The following is a 16,758-nucleotide window of genomic DNA, read 5'->3' on the forward strand; positions in this document are numbered from 1 at the left end:
GGGGAATGCCTTCACAGCTTGAGAGTGATTCCACATTGATCAAAATAAAGCTTTTTGTGCAACTCTAAACTGGAGATGGTCTCAAACTACCCTGACCTTTATTACCTGCTTCTCCTTTTTAGCAGATAAGGTTCAAATCTGGCCTTGGGCATTTATTTTCCCATTACTTCCAAATCTTTGAAGAGACCTATTTTGCCTTTTGGGTAGGACCTTGGCTGAAAATTGTAAAACTGCATAAGGTGAACCTGTGTGCAATGACAGGCCTTCTCCATCCAGGCTTCCTTGCATTTGACCTTAGAAATGCTCTGTTAACCAAACTGAAATCTGATCATCTGCTTCTCTGCCCATCTTATATGGACAAATTGCTTTGACAGAAAAGAGGACCTCTGTGTCGGACTTTGGCCCGAAAATGAACTGAAAATTCTAGTTAAGTTCAAAACAGCAGGACTGTGTGCAGGTTCCTTGTTCTGAATTACTTCTGTATTCAGGCTACTTGAGAGATACTGCTGCTTCTTGTCCAAAACTGCAAGCCTGCAGAATTGGTTAAGATTGTGGTTTACTGTTCACAGTTTGGGGAGAAACTGGCTGAAAACCAAGAAATCTTATTTCACAGGTTTCGAGGTTTTGAACCCCTCATTTATTACTCGCTAGAACAAAAGAGAGATCGCGTAGACTTGTGGCTCCCTGCTGTCCTCCCAAATTAGTTGATAGCACTATAGCTGGGATCTTAGTTTGAGAAGGGGAGAGCAAAGGGTATCTCAAGTGTGAATTAGGTGAGTGCTCTAAATGCTGGCTTTAATTATTTTAAGGTTCTTGCTCTGTCTTCTACTTCGTGGAAACATGCCTGTATACCTGAGGAGAAATATTATTTGGAATACTACATTTCTATGAGTGGGTTAAAAAAAAACTTTTCACAGGTACTGAAACAAATTTCCATCACTAGAAAGTTCACAACCAACTCAGCTTAATTCTCTGAGCCTTCATGACTGATACTTGTTCCTAGAATAACAAGTATGTCTCTCTCTGCATTGGCACCAAAATCCATAAGAGTTTTGCCATTGAAGTGGCAAAGTATAATGGCTTAGTTTTCAGCTGCATTGTCCTCCATGCAGCAGTACTAGGAAGATTTTTTTTTTTCTTTCTTTCTCCCCAGAAAGGTTTGCATAACTTACAGAAGTGAGTCAGGTATTTAAGTGGTAATTACCATAGGGCTTGGTTCAACCTGCAAAGTTCAAATCTGAATCTGGATCTGAACTTTCCCAGAGGCAGGGTGTGTATTTGGACATTGTGTTGGTTTGACCTATTATAGTGCAAGCTCTGAAATGCAGGTCCAGATGTGGACTGGGATTCTGTATCTTCCCAAGTATGAGACATTCAGGGCCACTTGTTTTGTTGAAACCGACTCCTGTTAAATGACGCATAATTGAAATAATATAAAACTGGGTCTCATTTTGGGGAAGGTGTCTACAGCAGTGTGTCTGAAGCGTAATATCTTGCTGTGCCTTTATTTTTCAAAAGGAGCCGTTTGAAAGCTACAAAGAATGAGAAGTTAGAGGGCAGGTTTGTTTTGGCTAATTACTGTAAAAGTACCTTGAGAACTTAAGCAGTAAAAGAGGACTTTGGATTTTAGAGAGATCCTATCTGAATCTCAGGATTCAACAGTTTTAAAGCCATTGAATCCCAGAGACTAGAGCATTGCTATTAATACAGAGTGCTACTCCAGACCCCTTTTGACACGTTTGCTTTTGAAGGACCAGGCCCAGGAAGAGGGAGCTCTTTGTTTGCGGTCAGAATAAACTCATTGTACACCCAGACAATTAACTCTTCAATCGACTTGCCAGCCTCTGTAAAGCACTCCGGTCCCCTCTCTATGTCTATCTCCAGTTCTATTCAGACACTTAAGCACACCAATGTTTTTTGTTTATTATTCTGAAAAAGTCCTTCACAAGAATAGTCGGAGCGGATCAACATTGTCCTCCCAGCAGCATTTATCTCCGCCTGGCAGTGAATGTGTCAATCAGGAATCAAAAAGCCAAACAGAGGAGGCTTTGAATTGTGTCACGGGGGTCAGAGTTACTTCCAGCTGTCTGTGCGTGGGATAGGCTTTCTTGCAGGGCAAAGAATTGTGCTGCCATACAAATGCACTGACTACATTGGACCACAAAGTCCTCAGGGCTTGAGTGGCTTTTTTCATGTTGATGCACCTGTGAGGGAGATGTGAGGAGGAAGCGGGGGGAACTAATGCCTTACAGAAGGCACAGGGGAAGGCTCCTTATCCTATCTGGATGATGCCTGGAATGCAGTGCTGAAGTAAACAGTGCCTGTGTCTGTACGGCATACAGAATAGTTCATGAAGGAAGGGAAAAATCACTGCAGTGACGGTGCAAGTCAACCCTTGCAGTTAAGAGCTTCTTAAGCCACACAGAACCCTTTCATGTTCTGCACTTAAGCACATTTTCACCTTTTTAAGCAAAACTTTTCCATATTTTGGTCCGTGTCCAAGTGTTTGTGGGTTGTTATATCCAAAGGTAGCACATTGTTGCTGTTTCTTAAAATGAAGGCAATTAAGAGTGAGAACTTGCTTTTACTGATTTGGTTTAAAAAGTTGGGTTGTTTTCTTAACAGCTGTGGGATCTCCATGCATAGAAGTGGTTGGACTCAATGATCTTAAAGGTCTTTTCCAACCTAAACGATTCTATGCAAAGGGGTGTGAAAACCTGGCAGGGGAGTCTATCTGCACTGGTGCATTTCTATTTCAGCTACTTGGCAAGAAATTATCTTGATTTGGCTGGATTGTAAGAATTTCACGTTTTTTTGGCATGAGTGCTAACTTTCTGCATTTATATTGGAGATATATGTCTCTGCATAAAAGTTGCATAGACTATTAAATCAATTATGACTTGCTGAAACTTTTTCACTTGATGTAGGGAAGTATTGTGATTAAGGCAATAATTTGTTCCACCCCTACGATACTGGAAGGGACGTGTATTTTTGTGTAAGACCCCATGTAGTACAAACACAGGTTTTGTTGTCATTTTATGTAATATTTAAAACAACACCCTCAAGCCTGGGGGTAATACATAGAAATGTCAAAGTTGTAAAGTTGCATCTTCAAGATTCAGGAACTGCACAGATACAGTGACCTGGCAGGTCTTTGTTGCATCTGACCAGAGTTACTAAAGCCGCAGAAAGATGTATGTATGACTTAAATCCCTCAGGAGTCTAGGAAAGCTCTTCTCCCTTACCATTGGTTTGACACTCACTAAAGGTGGGCTTTGCTGCATTGAACAGGACATGCGAAGAATTCAGTCATTGTCCTGGCTATCTGTGCCCTATTTAGCTTCAGTTATGCTCTGTAATTGCTCATCCCAAACTGTATGATGGTTAAGTGGAGGAACCACTTGACACTGGAAAAAGGCTGCCTCCTCCCAGGGCAGAGCTATGCACTTAAAATTGTCATCCTCTTATTCTGTCAGGCTGACTCAAAGCCTGGGAACTGTTGATGTAGACTTACAAAAAAGACTAGATTTTGTACAGGGCCTTGATGGTTGACCCCATAAACACTAGCACTCTTTAAAATGGTAGAAATGTTTACAGAGTGTTTCATGGATTCCAGTGAGAACACACAAGTGATGTACCAAAGGTTGAGGTTGCTTAGGAAGACTATAGATCTTGGTCTCTTAACGAGGTGGTGCAAGTATACAGATGACTTTTGCAGTGGGTGTATTTTCCTGGGTAGGAGATGTGATATGGGAGGTTAAATCACCTAACTTATCCGCTTTCTCCAGCTTCTGTTAGGTGGCTTGAGGCAAGAACAGTGATTCACAGCAGCAGGCAGTTACTTCACATTCTTCCATAGTAATTTATGCTTTTTCTATGTCAGGGAGTTTACTTCTCTCTTGACATAACTCGAGTTGCTCATGGCCTCAGTGACTGTCCTTCAGAGTAAAAAGATTGCTTTAACAGTCATCTTTTACATGAACTGAATCTCCTTGTCCCTCAACCCCAGTGTACACTACAGTCATTCCAGATGTGGATGCTTGCTAGATATTCTGCAAGGATAAGGTTAAGGGAGGGGGGTCCTAGTGGGAGCATAAAGAGTTATTGCCCACCACTGGCAGTAGATCTGGACACGCAAGTAATTGTTGCTGGTTTGAGTTATTGTCAGGCTAACGCAACAAAAACTGTTCTTAAGCTTATGCGTCTCTGACAGTAGTAGTGCAAGTGGGCTTCTGGCTTATAGCCATGGTGTCTTAATGTGAAAATGGTTTAGGGAGAGTTGTTTGGACCTGCCTGTTTCACTCTTACCAGTGATAAGATTAAAATACCATTTTTAAGTTGACACCAATTGAGCCAGAAAAATCAGTTCAACTTTTTCAAGTGTACCCTAGGAAAAGGAGGCTTACTGGAAAGGAGTTCTATGGCTTTAAAACAATGTCCCATTGGGAGGTATTCTGTTGAGTGATGCTGTCTGTATTCAGTGGTTGTCTTGGAAAAAAAAAGTGGGTATTCATGTTGGGTTGTAAAACATGGAAGGGAAGGATGCCAATGCACTCTTCATCAAGGCTTTGAGAATATTCTGCAACCAAGGGAAATTATCTTTGATGGTTCTGCAGTACGTGAGTTTCTGATCTGGAAGCATTTCCATCTGGAGGGATTAGGAAGCACTTGACCTCTTTGATCCCTCTGTGACATGCTCTGCATGAGGAACTATTGCAGTTACACACCTTTTTGGAGAAGTGTGGAATTTAATAGTTTTTTGAAGAAAGGAATAGATTGTACCTGATGAACGCGCTTCATTGCCCTTGGCTTCAAAGCAACAATATCCTGTACATCTTGTATAATATCACAGGAGACCCCAGGTCTCTGAAATAGCTTGGTTTTTCTGTTCTATGTTAAAATGTTTCTTTAAGGAATGCAAAATATTTGTTCAAAACTTTCAGGTATGTAAAATAGAACTTACTCCTTGTTTACCAGGAGCAAACAGGCCAGTGGAACAAATGTTGGGAGTGATGAAGAGTGTATTGAGTGAGAGGAAAAATCAAATGAGAGTAGACAAGTATTAGGGTGGTGGTTCTGCCCAAAGGGAACAGCAATGAAACTTCTTGCCATAAGCTAATTTAAAACACTGAGACCTACTGAGAATTCTCCAGTTTAAGAAATAGATTTGGTAGTTTCAGAGTAAGAAGCTGGCAGCTGGGAAGTGAGCATGGTGTTTTTAATAAAGTGCAATTTTTGTCTTTTATGTGACTATTTCATGACCTTTAAAAAAATAATCAGAAATATCCCTGGCTTTTGATTTTTGAAATATGGTGAATGTAATTACAGGGCTCTTGTCTATTGTATTTTTTTCTTGTATGTGTGATGAAAGAACTGTACTTGCTTGAACAACAGGGGAGTAATTATACTTCCCTCTATTTGCAAAACCCTTAATACTGTACTGGGTGCTGCTACAATGTGGACTTAGTGACAATTTGGCCTTAGTAACCCAGTGAGGAAATGATTGTGTAGCTCAGAGCCGTTTTACTGAGATTATCTTAAACCCCTCAGTTCAAAGGTTAGTTTGGTATTTTGGGGTTTTGCTGCATTTATTCTGTCACTGTTTAATACTCTCTAGTAGCTTAATGGCTAACTTTATACAAAAACTGCTACAAAATTCTCTTTCTTTAAGAAGAATGTCTTTCCCAAATTGTAATTGCTACCGTCTCTGTTCTTCACACACACACACACACACGAGCCTAGAAGAAACCCCCTGAACCTGAAGCGTCCTGAGTTCTGCCAAAGTTCACATAATGGTTTGGATAAAGTGCTGTGGCTCAGATCCACTTTTAATTTTTGTCCATCGTTGGCTTCTGGGTTGCTGCTTTAAATCTGAAAAGCAATTCTGTAATTACTTGGTGCAGAAACATTCATGAGAACAGTAGGAATAAACTTATCATACTGGTAATTTTTTTTTTCTGCCAGGTCTCTTCCTATTTTATAGAACTTGAGAATTACTCACCTTTCCAGTTGTTCTATGAGTATCTTTTGCAGTTTTAGGTTGGTTTATCAATCTGTAAAGCAAATCATGCTGATTACATATTGCTCACTGCTTCATTAAAGTGTGAAGTGCCATCCTAAATGAATAACAACCCATAGCTGTAGTTTCTAGGATCTTGCAGAAGCAGAGCAGCCTATTCTGACAAAAAAGTGAAGATCAACTATATACTTTTATCCAAAGATTCTTTAAAGGGCAAAAATCTTCCTTCTTATAAAGTAAGCAAAATTCAGGGAATTTTTCCAAGAAATCAGTTGCTCAAACTTTTAAAGAAAAATACTGCTTATCCATGTTACTCGTAATACCTAATAACAGGAAAACTCAGAACAAGAGTTGACTGAGGAATGGTAAGTATTTTTTCTTTCAAATATTTTTTGCTTTGCTTGCAGTTAAGTGATGACGAAGAGGGAAAATGACAACAGGGTCTCTCTTGCTCGTCTCTGTCAACCTCCTTTACTTCAGTAGATCTCTGAGGTTGAAATGGAATTACCAGCACATTTTAGCTTTCTGTGAATTAGATTGCTTTCTGTGGAAATGCATGAAATTAATGATCTGTGGAAGAGGTGTTCAGGCTTTTGCTCAGTTTATAAAACTGCAAATCGAGTATGGGTGGAAAAATAGTCTACAAGCCTCTGTTTTCCATTTCTGCCCTTCCTTTCCCTTTCCAATGGTCTCTTACTTTTGTAATTGGAACTAATATAAGGAAAGGCTGAGGGCAGTTATTGCTACCTCTAGGAGGGGATGTCCCAAGCACCTTTCCTTCAAATGTTGTCTGCCCTGTGCATCTGATTGTCGTGGAGATGGTGGCAAGCCTGGCTTTTCTGGAATGGACTCCTCCCTCCTGATTTTCGCTGGGTAACTTTACATTTTAGGTTACTGCCCACCTTGCTGATGCCTAGTGTCATCTTTGCCTATAAAATATGCAAAAAGTAGTTTTTACAAATTGTAAGTTTTAAAAGTCACTGTATTCCAAAAAGGAAAAGAAAAGCAATTCTTGGCTAATCTCATCTTAGTTTAGATCCCATATTCTATATTCTGTTTTCTAATGCAATAGAATGCAATATTCTATTTTCTAATCTTGCAATGTAACAAAAGACATTCCTCTACAGTTTGTTCCAGCTTAGCATGCCCACAGTCAAAAGTTTTGCCTCACTTAAAGCTATGCCACTGTTCTAGTGCTGTGTAAAGATGCTCCAAGCTGGGGCTTGAAATCCAGATCCTTCTGAGCACTGGGGAAATTAGACTCAGCCTGAATCCAAGCTGGGCCTGTAGATATGATGGGCAGGCATACTAAGCCAAAGAGAGTGTAAACTGAACACTTTCCCCTGTGGTCCATCTCTGAATATTGAGATTTATATTTCCTGTGGAATCTTTTTTGGTTGAATCTTTTAATTATGAAAGACTTGTGGTCAGAAGACATGGAGAGCTCTTGCACACAAAAAAACTAATGTAAGAGAAGTTCTTTTTCCACGATTTTGCAATTAGAAGACACTGCCACACCACTGCAATTAGAGAACACCTTGATGCAGACATTGTAAGAAAAAAGATTTGCTATTGACCATCCCTTTCTAACAGCTCTTCAGTGAATGCTGGTGCCAGGTTCTGCACAGGTAAGTTTCAGAAGAAGAGTTTTTCTTTTGAACAAAAAGAATAAGGAGAAAGACACAGTGGGACAGCAATCTCCAGACCTTTGCTGTCTCAGGAAATGACCTGTGTGGGATATATAGCCACCTGAAACAAAAAAGGTGATTGCCTGATCAGTGCAACAAGGGGAGACTGCCAGGTGATGCACACCAACGGTTTGTGGAGGGAGAGGGGAGGGAGGTGGGGAGGCTTCTTTTAAGTCTAAGGATAGTGCTTGATGCATGCTTGCTATGTTAAATGTTATTGCCGTTAGTGTAAACTGTTTTCGTTCTGTCTGTCTTCTCTCTCTTCTGGACTTGGCCGGGCCATGTACAAATCCCAATCATTCAACAGTACTGGAGAGTAGATAGTATTTACCTCAATAATGGTAGTTTCTTTTCGATTCTTTTTAACCCTCAATTCAGATGACGGTTCGAAGCCAACGCCTACCATGGAAACCCAGCCTATTTTCGATGGAGAAGGTAAGAGCATCCCTTAAAATAACAGCAAAGAAAAGCTACTTCCCTCTCCCTTTTCCCTAGGATTTATGGCTCGAATGCTTTCTTTATCCTGCAAAGCAGAAAAACTGGTGAATCTCATAAGTTATCCAAATTTCACAGTGCCCTTGGGACCTCAGGCATTTTCTCTAATCCTTTTACATCCTCCCCTCTTCCCTGGAATCCAACAATAACAGCAGTTGTCCAGATTCCTGGGGTAACCTTAGAGGAAAAGGTGTCACGGCAAAAAAAATGTGCATCAAGTCAGAAATGGTAACTTTAGACTGTCCTTACCCCCTCACTCTCTCCACCCTCATGATACCAATGCTGGCAGTTTCATAACCTCTGCAATGCGTTACAGCTTCATGAAAGGGAGGGTAGTGCTAAACCACAGCTTGTGAATGTTGACTTGGAAGAAAATTGCTGGGAGGTTTCTTTATTTAGCAATTACTTTCATTGACGCACATACTATTTAAGCAAATGAAGTCAGTGTCCTGGGCCCACTTAATTCAGAGCCCACCAAGGCAGTTTCCTTCTCAAATGGGCTGATCTTGCAATTGTATTATTTTGGAGAGGGAATATCGGACCTTAGTCCCTTGGAAGCCTTGAAACAAGGATAAAATGGCTGTCATCACAGAGGGTTCAAGCCTTTTACACGTACAAACATAAATACTAGTGGGGATAGTGGTCCTTGGGTAGCAAATGGGCCTATTAGCAGCTGCTTATATCTTGCATGTTGCTTAGAAGTAGTGCATGTTTTCTACAGATTTAAATCCACAGCCATTATAGTCAAGCTATGGGCTGAAGTCTGAACCACTCTTGTGACCCACCTGAAACTGTGGACCATAAGGCAGTGAGGGAAAGCCTATGCATTTTCATACTCAACTGCTGTACGTGACACTCTTTTTTTAAACTGGATCAAAGGCAGAAATGGAGACTACTGAGCAAGAGTAGGTAGTGCTGTTGATAACTCCTGCCGCTTTGTAAAAACAGGTGATGAGGTGGGGGTTTTTTGTTGCTAAAATAAGCTTATTTAATGGCAAGATACTGTAGTCCTGTCACTTCTATTTAGTGATTGTGGGTTTGTAAGAATCTTCTTGTGAGCTTTAAGAAACAAAGCAAAGCCCTCAGAGCAAAAAACATTCTCAAATAAACAAAGGAGACCGAAGCCTTGCTGACTATCTCTTGTTTATATCAAAAGAAAGTTCCGCCTGGCAGCAAACTGATGTTGTATTAAATTGCTGTTTGTAATCACAAACTTCTGGCCTTTAAGTTTTCCCCTGAGAGGGTGCCCATAGATATTCAAAGGAATGAATGCTCTAGTAAAATGCAGGAGTGAGCTGATCAGGTTAGTACAGCCCATTCAGAAGCTCCTTCTAGGAGAGACTCAACGTTTTGGTCATTCAAATAGAACTGGGCAAAGTTCTTGAGAAATGATGTAGTGAACAGACCTTTTCTGGTCCTTCTGGTGACAGGCAGAGTCTGAAAAAAATCTTATCCTATCTTCTATGATAAACATTTTCAATCAAAAACCTTCGCTTTGATTTGTAGGTGAAATCAAGTCTTATAAATGGGCTTGGACTGTACGATGAAAGATTGCCTCTCACAAATCTTGCAATACATTATGTAAGACCTTATCTCCTAGACTTCTTGAGAGAATGAGTAATGCAATGGCTTCCTGTTGCATTAGCAGTGTCCCTTATGACTTGGGAGAAGAGAATATGACAGGCGGGTTAATCAAGCTATGCATCAATGAATAACCTCTGCTAATTTTGTCACTCTCTGTTTTTGTCATCCCTCTTAGTAAAATAGGACTAACTAGATTTCAGTGGTGGTTGTAGCACTAAGCACAAGAAAATCCATTCTGGGTCTGACCAAAAGTTTGTGTAATCCACCACCTTTGAGCGTGCTGTCTCCAACAGTAGCTTAAAGTGGGTACATCAGAAAGAGAGTAAGAAGCGTTTAGCCTGGAGAAGAGAAGACTTAAAGGTGACCTAATAGCAGCTTTACAATACCTACAGGGAAGTTTATCAAGAAGGCTGTTCACAGTAATGCATAATGAGAGACAACAGTTGTAAACTGAAACAAAATGTTTGGACTGGATGTAAGGAAAAACTTAGTCACCGTGAAGACAATGAGGCAGTGGAACAGATTGCCCAGAGAGGCGATATTCTGTCCTTCTGTTTCGAGCCAGTTGGATAAAGCCATGAGCAACCTGATCTTTTCTTGTAGCTGAACCTGTCTGGAGGACAAGGTTGGACTAGACACCTCAGGATGTCATCCTGAACAATCCCTTGATTCTGTCTGAGCAAACATGTCATGATGCTTCACTAGAATACTCTCCCAGTGTCTCGGGTAGGTCTTCTTGAGGAATGGCTTGTACTTGGTGTCTGACACACATGTCAGATGACAGAAAAGGGCAAAACAGTTCTCCATTCACCTGTCAGGTCTGGACTCTTCATAGGTGTTCAAAGGAGTTAAAGTCCAAATACCATTCAATTTCAGTGGGTTTGAGATCTGCTGGGCTCCTGAAAACCTGTGTATTCAAAGTCAGGCAATCAGGGTAGAGCTGATAGCAACATGAATGGACAATAAAAATGTGGAATTTATTTTCATGCTTTGTTTTTGGGTGCCTACCTTCAATCCACAAGGGGCTGACTTTTTTCAAAGGGCATTAAATACACTCAGCTGCCTCTGAAATGTGTGATACTTCTTGGACCTCAACGTCTCCAAGATGAAGGTTCACCTTTCTCATGTTTTCACCTACATTAGAGGATAATGAAAATTCACATTTCAGGCATAATAAGTTCCCCTCCCACTCCCTACTATCCTGCCTGAGGGCATAACAGAGCAGTGCCAGAGATAAAGTAGATCAGATAACTTAAACTCTCCTGTCCAAGGTTTGAATCATAAAGCAGCCATCTCTTTAAAAATTATTTCACTTCATTACAATGCAGATCTCAGCGATGTTTATAGTGAATCTCCTCTTAGGACAAGATTCTCCTCTGCAGAAGAGTATTTTATTAATGGTCCTTGCTATGGTTTTAAATTAAAAAAATTTTATTCCCCCCCCCCCTCTGTTTTCTTTGCATGCACCGTCTATATAGTTTCAATGTACAAGTTGTATTCATTTCCCAAAGAATAATTTTTTTAAACATTTTCTCTTTTTGGTAAACTTCACCTCTTAACTCAGTAGGAATCTACTCTTTCCACAAATCTGTTGTTCAGAGGAGTCTGTGTTGCTTACCTGTATTCCAAAAAATGTCCAGGCTAAGTGGATGGAAAATACATTTTTAAGGTAGATTCCAAAGGATTAATTTCCTTTTCTTTTCCTTTCTCCTCTTTTCTCACAATTCCTTTTCCTGCACCTTTCAATCTCATTTAAAGATATGCACCATTGTGTCTCTAAAGGCCCTGACCCATTCTTTGTCATCTATTGACTTTGGTTGTCCCTCATTTTTCAGCTGTAGACATACCCAGTCCATACAGTACAGAGTCAGAGTTAAATTTCATCCCAGATTTAGGAGTTTGCATCTAGCACTTTGGACTTTTTCTACTTTTGTGTTTTCCCCCTTTCTCCCTCTCACTCGGTGTTTAGTTTGATGTAGTTCTCCCCCCAAAAGGCCCAAAGTCTATGGGAATATGTATTTATAGGAGCACATCATCACTGATAATAAAATAGTGTAGTGAAACCAGTAGATATGGCAATCTTTGTTTAGCAAACTTTTACTACTGCTGGAATATCAGTGTTCAGCCTATATTTCCATATTAAAAAAATGCCCTGAACATGATTATGATAATGCCTACAATCAATGTAACTGAAAACATTTAGGAAGGAAAAATTCTCTTTCATTTTTCCTTCATGCTCTTATAACGTGTAATCAGTTTCTCTTGCAGTCAGCCAGCTTCTCCCTTGCTGAGCAGATCCATGTAAATGTCAACAAGGGAGCAGGAAAACTCTTGTAAAAACTTCTTAGAGGAACTTAAGACAAACTCCAGGATCTAGTATTAAAGGCATGCTTTTGTGGAAACTGAAATTTTTTTAGAAAATATCGGTTCTGAAAATGTCACTTTAGGAGCTTTAGCCCATGGTATTGAGTACTGCTTTGCTCAGTTCTAATCGAGTGCTGTTGTGTCATTTCTGTGGCTTAGGGCAAGTTCTGCTGTGTTTTGAAGTTGATTGTAACACCTTGGACGAGGTGCTCTAAGCACGTTCTTCCCACAAATTTATGTTTGGATGTCTTGGTTGTAGTGCATCAGACATGCTTTTCTAAGAAGAACTTGTTTCTTTAACAGACTTCCTTTTAAGTCTTTCCAGAAATATCTTCATTTCTCTGCCTATTTATTTCAGATTTTATTGTTGCTTGGTTTAGGGAACTGACTGTGGTCAGCTCTTCTTGGGCTGTTAAAGCAATATTTAAGGTCTGAATTGACTTTTTTTAATCTGGAAACCAATATATACTATAGCACAGAACATAACCTTTGAGATCTCTATGTGTTGAGGAGAAAAGCTTTAGACTTGATAATTTAGGAAGTGGGGGGTAGAGGGAGGGAAAAAAATGTTTTGCTGGCAGAGAGGTACTCTGGAACAGGAAGATAATGGGATAACTTTGTGGAAGATTTACAAATAGTGGTTCATAAGAGTTGGAAGACCTCACCAGGGGATGACCTGATCTCTACAAAGATGTTGGATCAGTTAAGGCATGATTGTAGCAAACATCTTGTCCTCATGAGTAACAACCATGTGTATTCAGTAGTTGCTGTAGTTTCTTTAAGGTAGTTATTTTTTCTCTTTCAGAAATCACGGCACCCACCCTTTGGATTAAGCACTTGGTCATCAAAGATTCCAAACTGAACAGCTCCAGTATAAGGAATTCAGGTAATATTCCATCATAAAAAAAAAAGAAAAAAAGGTTTCTTTTAACTAGGCTGCAGTCCCTCACTGTCTGTTCTTGTTTCATTCTTTCTTCCTTGTAGCTATCTATCCTTCTGCTTTGCAGTGTTGCGGGACTTGAAGTGTAGGCTATAAAATGATTTCAGATAGCATCCTTTTTTGTGTCCAGAAGGCCACAGTCGATGTGTGATGAGGGATGTTTCTGTCTCCCCAAACCATAACTGGGGAACCTCTAATTTCTTCTTCTGTTAATTCATCCCAGCCAGCTGTCATCTTTATTCTGTTTGCTATTCAGCAGTCTTTCATGGATGTACAAACTGATGCATTTGGCTCCAATATCTGGGCTGTGGTTTTGGTCTAAGCAGTTGAGAAAATACAGAGAGGGGCTTCTTTTCTAGCAACTTCAAGATTCTTCTCTGCAGTGGATGTTTTTTTGATAGAGAAATGATTAGATTATTTCACAACTGAAAGTAGGTTATTTATGTCTGGGCCTAAGTAAATGTTGAGATTATTTTTGTGGTAATAGTGGATGAGGGAAGACCCAAGCATAAAAAACAGCAAAGAAAAGATCATGAATGTGAGTAGGAAAAGGGAGAGCAGGAAGATGTAAAGTTAGGATGTAAAACTTGAGATTGGAGATGAAGGTGAAACTGTGTGAAGTCACTGAAATCACAAGAAACTGGAAGAATCTGAAGAGGGAATTTAGGGATTCTCGGTAAGAATGGTTTCTATCTGATCTATTTTAACTGAAGTGGGAGAAAGGGAAAATGTGAAGGGAATATCAAAAGAAGAAAATTGCCTTAAAAAGGCATGGGTTTACTGTAAGGTTTAAATAGGAGCTGTTACTATTGCATCTATTTTATGAAACAATATATGCCTAGAACAGCTGTTGGGAATAACTCCAGTCCCCAGAACAGATAAATTGTGATAGCTTGAAGTACCTCATCACCTGGTATTTCTGGATTAGCCAGAGAGCAGTCCTGGCACTCAGCAGTTCCCTTAACTTTCCTGTGCCACTTTCCAACTACAGGGTGAAATCAGTGCTAGGTTAGGTGAGATTCTCTTGCTGAAGGGTGGAGAGGAGCTCTTAGCAGGAGGACATCCATCATTGCCCAGACCTCAGTTTTAGCAACAGTCTCCTGTGCCTCACCTGACTGTTTTTGTAGCAGGGGGGTCTGTGTAAGAACTGCTAGTGGGAATCATCCAGAAGCTTCAGCTGTTGTAGGAGTATGAGCATACTTGTTTAAGGATGTCTTTCATGGGAGAGCAAACGCAGCTTGTGTTTTGTGAGCCTCTGGTTGTCCCAGCAGCTCACAGTGCAATTGAAGGGGACGGTATAATATTAAAATCCTGTGTAATGGGTCTTAACCTATGTTGGAGACCAACTTTCCTTCCAATGCAGCAAACCTGGTAGCTGCAATGGAAATAAGAGTTCCTAGATCTGGTTTCTAGGAGGCTATAAAGGGACTTGGAACAGGAGCATCTTTTACTTGAGAGTCTGTCTCCCACCCTTTCTTGGTCCAACAGAGCTAAAGTAGGCTGGCTTTCACGTTGTAAAGGCAATCTATTTGTTCAAGTGTTTAGTCAGGAAGCTGCCTGATGTAAACCAGAATTTTGTTCATGGAAGAGTTCCTTTTTTGAGTTTAGTTTTGTCCACTTTTTTTTTTCAATTGGTTCTCATGTCATTTCTGTTATTCAAATGATTATTATGGGTGCATGCTACAAATTGAAAATAAATTATCATCTGGAAAATTGGAGAGTTCTGTAAGAGGTGGTTTCTACAGCAAGCTAAAAAGAGATGTGTGGTTCATCTCGCTCAGCCTTACTGACTGCCCTGACACTCACTTGCTGTAGGACCTCATTAAGAGACTGTGTTGCCAATTTTTAGCCCCAAATTTCCACATTAGGCCATACAAATACACAGCCATCTCCATTTATTACACTGAATTATTGATACCAAGAAATGCTGCCTCATCAAAATAGGGCTATGGTTTAGCTGATATTAGGTGTGGGCTACTTTAGCCTGTTTCTTTCAACCAGGGAAGCCTAACCCTCTTGTTTAGTACCTTTCCTTCCTTTCATCCCTTGTCATATATGTTAAGAGGCAATGTAGGTGGTGTGGTTTAAGCCCAGCCAGCAGCAAAGCACCACGTGGCCGCTTGCTCACTCCTCCCCTCAGTGGGGAGGAGAAAATATAACAAAAAGCTCGTGGGTTGAGATGAGGACAGGGAGGGGTCACAGGCGAAAACCAGACTCAACTTGGGTAAAAAACAATTTAATTTGTTACCAATCAAATCAAAACAGGATAATGAGACGTAAAACCACCTCCCCCCCGCTCCTTCCCAGCACAACTCCACTCCCCATTTTCTCTCCCTCCTCCCCCCAGCAGCGCAGGGGGACGGGGAATGGGGGTTGGGGTCAGTTCCTCACACCTTGTCTCTGCCGCTCCTTCCTCCTCAGGGGCAGGACTCCTCACTCCTCCCCTGCTCCAGCGTGGGGTCCCTCCCATGGGAGACAGCCCTTCACAGACGTCTCCAACGTGGGTCCTTCCCACGGGCTGCAACTCTTCAGGAACTGCTCCAGCGTGGGTCCTTTCCGTGGGCTGCAGTCCTTCAGACACAGGCTGCTCCAGAGTGGGCTTTCCCACGGAGTCACGGCCATCTTCGGGGTCATCCACCTGCTCCGGCATGGGGTCCTCCACAGCCTGCAGGTGGATGTCTGCTCCACTGCGGACCTCCGTGGGCTGGGGGGGACAGCCTGCTGCCTCACCGCGGGCTGCAGGGGCGGCCCCTCATCCTCCTCCTTCCTCACTGACCTCGGTGTCTGCACAGGGGTTCCTCTCACATCCCACTCCTCTCTGCTGCAGGTTTCCCTTCTTAAATACATTCTTCCAGAGGCACTACCACCTTTGCTGATGGGCTCGGCCTGGGCCAGAGGTGGGTCCGACTTGGAGCCAAGGAAGCTTCCAGCAGCTTCTCACAGGAGCCACCCCTGTAGCCGCTCCCCTGCTACCGAAACCCCGCCGCACAAACCCAATACAGTAGGATAGGTGGGATTGAACAACAAAGAGCTGGGGAGGAAAATTATCATTTAGAATCGGGTTCTTCAGATGTCTTCAAGTCTGTCTTGGCTGAAGATAATGAAACAGCTGTCATGAGATGGGCATGCAAAATTAGGGGATGTTTTTAATTGCTTTTGGCCCTTGTCAGCTTGAAATATTAATGGTTAGCACATTTCTGATTTTTCAGTTATTTTTAAAGGGTTAAGTTGTACTAGTGCAAGATTGGAATTTTTGGTTTTGGTATTCACTCAGCTATATTGTCTTTCTGAGCCTGCACTTACTGTCTTGAAGCAGATACAGCCTGGTATCCTCTTGCAGCAATTTAATGGAATCACTGAAATTAGAGGTGAGAAAAGACCTAGTAGGTCATCTAATCTACTGCCTTAGGGCTAGTGAATGTTCGTACTGTATGAAGAGTAGCATTTTCTAGTGTAGCATAAATGCCTTAGGCAATAAAGATTGCACTTCCCACAGGAAACTGCTCTGCTGTCTGAACTCAATCTTAGGGTTTTTATTTTTGTAATATCCAGCCTAACTCTTCTTTTATTGCTGTTGTTTTTCATTAGTCTTGAGTTCTTGAAAGCCTGCCCTATTCCTTGGAGTTTGTGTACTGAAACACTTAACCCTGATCTCTCTCCTCCCTGTG

At 41.2% G+C, this 16,758-nt stretch overlaps 1 protein-coding gene across 9 annotated transcripts in view; it reads left to right on the forward strand.

The window, feature by feature from the left end:
* Window positions 1-16,758, forward strand: part of SMOC1 (SPARC related modular calcium binding 1) — a 139,838-nt gene that overhangs the window by 77,313 nt on the left and 45,767 nt on the right. For 7 of the 9 annotated variants that reach the window (XM_075030517.1, XM_075030518.1, XM_075030509.1 and 4 more), the window contains 2 exons: window positions 8,053-8,142; window positions 12,956-13,036. In XM_075030517.1, coding sequence (XP_074886618.1) covers window positions 8,053-8,142; window positions 12,956-13,036 — 171 coding nt within the window. The remainder of the gene's footprint in view (window positions 1-8,052; window positions 8,143-12,955; window positions 13,037-16,758) is intronic. The other 2 variants (XM_075030510.1, XM_075030514.1) reach the window with 1 other exon arrangement.

Source organism: Buteo buteo, chromosome 6, assembly GCF_964188355.1.
Source record: "Buteo buteo chromosome 6, bButBut1.hap1.1, whole genome shotgun sequence".
NCBI lineage: Eukaryota > Metazoa > Chordata > Aves > Accipitriformes > Accipitridae > Buteo > Buteo buteo.